Genomic DNA, 4367 nt, shown 5'->3' on the forward strand with positions numbered 1-4367 from the left:
CCTCGAAACTGAAATAAAAATATCCGGTATAACTAAGTTTTATAAGTATTTACTTCTATTATATCATAATTTCAATACATTATCTTATAACGATGTTAAAATTAAAATTATAAATATATGATTTTGAATATCTTTTTTAAAATAAATATAAACAATTAGAGACATATGTTACTTTTTAATTATAATGTATTCTACTCGAAAACAAACACGAACCTTTGTATAAGTCTTTTTAACTCTGACATATTCTATTTTAAATTTTCAATACAAATACAAAATATTTTCTAACTCTAATATGTTACACGACAAATATCTTTTTTCATACATATAAAGATATGCGAAATATTAAAAATTTGATTTAAAATTAATTGAATAATATATTATCACGTATTAATATTAGATATATATATATATAATATATATATATATGAATAATAAATTAAAAAAAATATTTTTATGAGAAAATAAAATTAGTTGATTAATATAATTTAATTAAATCCAATTCATTAATGTATAATACTAAGATAATATTAAAATTATAATTAATAAATTAAGAATTATATAGTCGTCCGTGCTTCGCACGGGTTAAAGGCTAGTATAGAGTAAATACTTAAATGCATATTCATCCTTGCATAGATACAGTATGATTGTATGAATCTTATCGTAAAGATTTGATTTACAGGGAAACCGGATAGATGTCAAATGTGAGTCTGAAAAATGAAGATTGCTCCCCTGACCTTGTCTTTTATCGAGTATGTCACGTCAGTGTCACATGTGTTGTACTGTCAGTTCCTCTCATTTCTTCACACTTTATTGCATTGCTCGATACGTATTTTAAGGGGCATATAAAATACAATAAATCTTAGCGTACATCCTTATTCACTACAAACTCACTACCTATTTTTTAGGAACAGCCCATGACCTCACTTTCCCCTTATCTTTTTATAATCATACACAATATTTTGGAGCTGAAATTTTATTGACTCATACTCACTGTACCCCTTTAACTTTTCAGGAATTTTCTTCATAATATGCCATAAACACCAGCGATGACGTGCCTTAGGAAAAACATGCTCAATCGCATTTTGCATTGCTCTATCTTGATCTGTAATTATGGCATTTGGTGGATTACTAGACATGCAGTTAAGCCAGGCTTCAAACAACCATACAAATGTTTTTGTGTCCTCATTTGATATTAAGCCACATCCAAATAATATAGATTGGCCATGATGATTAACTCCTACAAAAGGCGCGAATGGCATATCATATCTATTGGTTAGATATGTAGTATCAAATGTCACAACATCTCCAAACTCTTTATATGCTGCTCTACACCGTGCATCAGCCCAAAATAGATTTTTTATCCTATTTTCATCATCAAGGTCTATTGAATAATAGAAATTGGAATCTACTGACTGTGCATAATTAAAATATTTTTGGAGGGCAACAGCATCACCCTCTGCCAGTCTCAATCTTCTAATTGTCCTCATATAGTTTTCACAATCTTTTTTATTGAAAGACATATTTTCGTGACCTCCATGTTCTACCACAAGAGTATTATAACTCTTATTCATAGGAATACCAGCTTCATCAAATAAATTAAGACTTCTTTTTGCATGATTTGTTAACTTTCTATTGCATCGAAAACGATGGGCTTTACTTGGACTCAAATCATGATTGTGTTCATTATCAAACCGAGTCACACACCATTTACCATCTTCCATTCTTTTAGCACACAATCTAGCTTTACAATTTGATTTTACAACGGGCTTTGGATTTAAACTACCCACTACTTTCCGATGAGAGTCACCGTATCTATGACATGCCACTGTTAAGTATGTGCTAACTCCGTCAATTTTTCTAGTATTTCTTATTGTAATTCCGAACCCATTTTGTTGTCCATATCGTCTATAATATTCACAAACCTCGACTTCAGAATCAAAAACAGAATTTACCTTTGGGGGCGAGAGCTTTTCTGAAATTTCTTGATCATTATCTTCCTCTTGCATATCAAATGGTTCTTGTTCTTCCTCTTCTTCATGGTCACTTTCCTCGATCAATTGATTTTCGAACTCAGATTCCATAATCTATAGACACAAAACTGTGAATCAGTATAAATAATCAATTTCTTATATATACTCGTGCATTCTAGTTTATATACATATATATATATATATATATATATATATATATATATATATATATATATAATTATATATATACAATTTTTCTGGAATTTTGTTAAAGATCTTTAAGAAGACAACAAACCTCAGTAGTGCAGAGAGTAAAAGGAGAAAGAAGAAGACGCTTGGGTATAAGAGAAACAAGTATAATTAAGATTCTAATTAATTAAAATATTAAAATAAATATTAAAAGATAAAGGGAAAGTGGGTCATGGGCTATTCCTGAAATAGGTAGTGAGTTTGTAGTGAATAAGGATGTACGCTAAGATTTATTGTATAAAATATAATTTCATCATTTTTTTTCAAATTTTTCTTTTTCTATAAAAGTTTAGATATTAAATTTTTATTGAGAAGAAAAAAAAATTCAAAATAATTTCTCTAACTATATTTTACGAGAGCATCAGAATGTGTACCAAGCCCCCATCTCCCAATGTAAACAATTGAGGGGTACGGAGGGAGTAATTCAAATTACATTCCCAATCAATATACTTATATAAAGGAGAAGCGAGGGGCGTGTAGGTGGCGCCTCTCAGATAGCTCCGTTCTATTTTTCTAATTTTCTGGAATTTTTGGGTGAAAGATATAAAAAAAAATTGTTTCAGATTCATTGATATGGTATATATCCTGTCATAAATTAATCTGATTCTGTTTCAGATTATTTATGGAATATAATAAATTGAAAGTATTAGTCTGATTTTATTTCAGATTATTTATGGAATATAGTAACTTGCAAGTTTTTTAATCTGATTCTATTTCAGATTATTTCAATATACTTATATAAAGGAGAAGCGAGGGGCGTGTAGGTGACGCCTCTCAGATAGCTCCGTTCTATTTTTCTAATTTTCTGAAATTTTTGGGTGAAAGATATAAAAAAAATTGTTTCAGATTCATTGATATGATATATATCCTGTCATAAATTAATCTGATTCTGTTTCAGATTATTTATGGAATATAATAAATTGAAAGTATTAGTCTGATTTTATTTCAGATTATTTATGGAATATAGTAACTTGCAAGTTTTTTAATCTGATTCTATTTCAGATTATTTAATTATGGAAAAGAGTAGCGCACAAGTTTCTCGGCACCTATAAATACCCTTATAGGTTGTAGGGTTTTGGATCATCTAAACACAACCTACACTGTCTCTCAATATCACAGTTAAGGGTGTGCATTCGGTTCGGTTAACCGAAAACCGAACTGAATAACCAAAATAATTTCGGTTCGGTTAATCGAAATTTATATTTCGGTTCGGTTTTCGGTAGCCAAATTTTCATTTTTCGGTTATCCGGTTTTTTAACCGCGGTTTCATAGAATTTCAGTTTCGGTTAACCGAAATAAATTTCGGTTTCGGTTAACCGAATGCACACCCCTAATTACAATGGTATATTTTTGTTGGTGATTCTTTTATAATATTTGTTTTGGTCGTCGGACGTATTTGTTGTTGTTTGCAAGCTTACGGTCTGTTTTATTGATGTCATCAGTCAGTATAGTCGTATGCTTTTTATATGCAGGTAGTGGTGTATGTGTCTAAGAAGTAGTGTTTGGAAAAGTTAATGACAATGTTAGTCAAGAACATGATTACTTTTCAAAAAGAAAAACACAATTAAAATTAAGATTCGTCGTGCTTTAAATCGTTAATTACATGTAGAAACTTATTATCATTTTTTCACATATGAATTATAGTCCAATTTTGCAATTTTAAAAATTAATATTGGTATTGCATCGAGATGTTTATAATATAATTTTTTTTTTAATTTTATAAATATTAATTTTGAATTATTAATATAATTTTTATAAGTCGCCGCAAATTGATTTTATTCTATAAATATTAATTTTGAATCATCAATGTAATTTTTATAGGCCGCCGCAACGCGCGGATTCTCAACTAGTTATCTACTATTTACTTTTAAATTTATAGTTATTACTCCCTCCGTCCCCCTGAATTGTATACATTGGGGGACGGGGACGCGACACGGACTTTAATGCTCCTGTAAAGTGTAGTTGTGTAATTTATTTTTAAAATTTTATTTATACATTTGTAGAGATTTGAAAAATTTGCTATTAATGATTTAATGTATTAATTTATATGGATATTTCATAACGTGTTCATAACAATGATAAAAATAAATACAATTTAGTATTAAAATAAAATAAAATTACAATGATATCAATGAGATTCTACTTATA

General features: G+C 29.0%; 1 protein-coding gene across 1 annotated transcript; it reads right to left on the reverse strand.

Annotated features, from left to right (window-relative positions):
* Window positions 1-920: 920 nt before the first annotated feature.
* LOC108221640 (protein FAR1-RELATED SEQUENCE 5-like) lies at window positions 921-2081 on the reverse strand. Its single transcript, XM_017395503.1, has one exon. It carries the CDS (start codon window positions 2079-2081, stop codon window positions 921-923), a length of 1161 nt encoding a protein of 386 aa, XP_017250992.1.
* Between the last annotated feature and the right edge of the window lie 2286 nt (window positions 2082-4367).

The sequence above is a fragment of the Daucus carota genome, chromosome 5 (assembly GCF_001625215.2).
Source record: "Daucus carota subsp. sativus chromosome 5, DH1 v3.0, whole genome shotgun sequence".
Taxonomy (NCBI): domain Eukaryota; kingdom Viridiplantae; phylum Streptophyta; class Magnoliopsida; order Apiales; family Apiaceae; genus Daucus; species Daucus carota.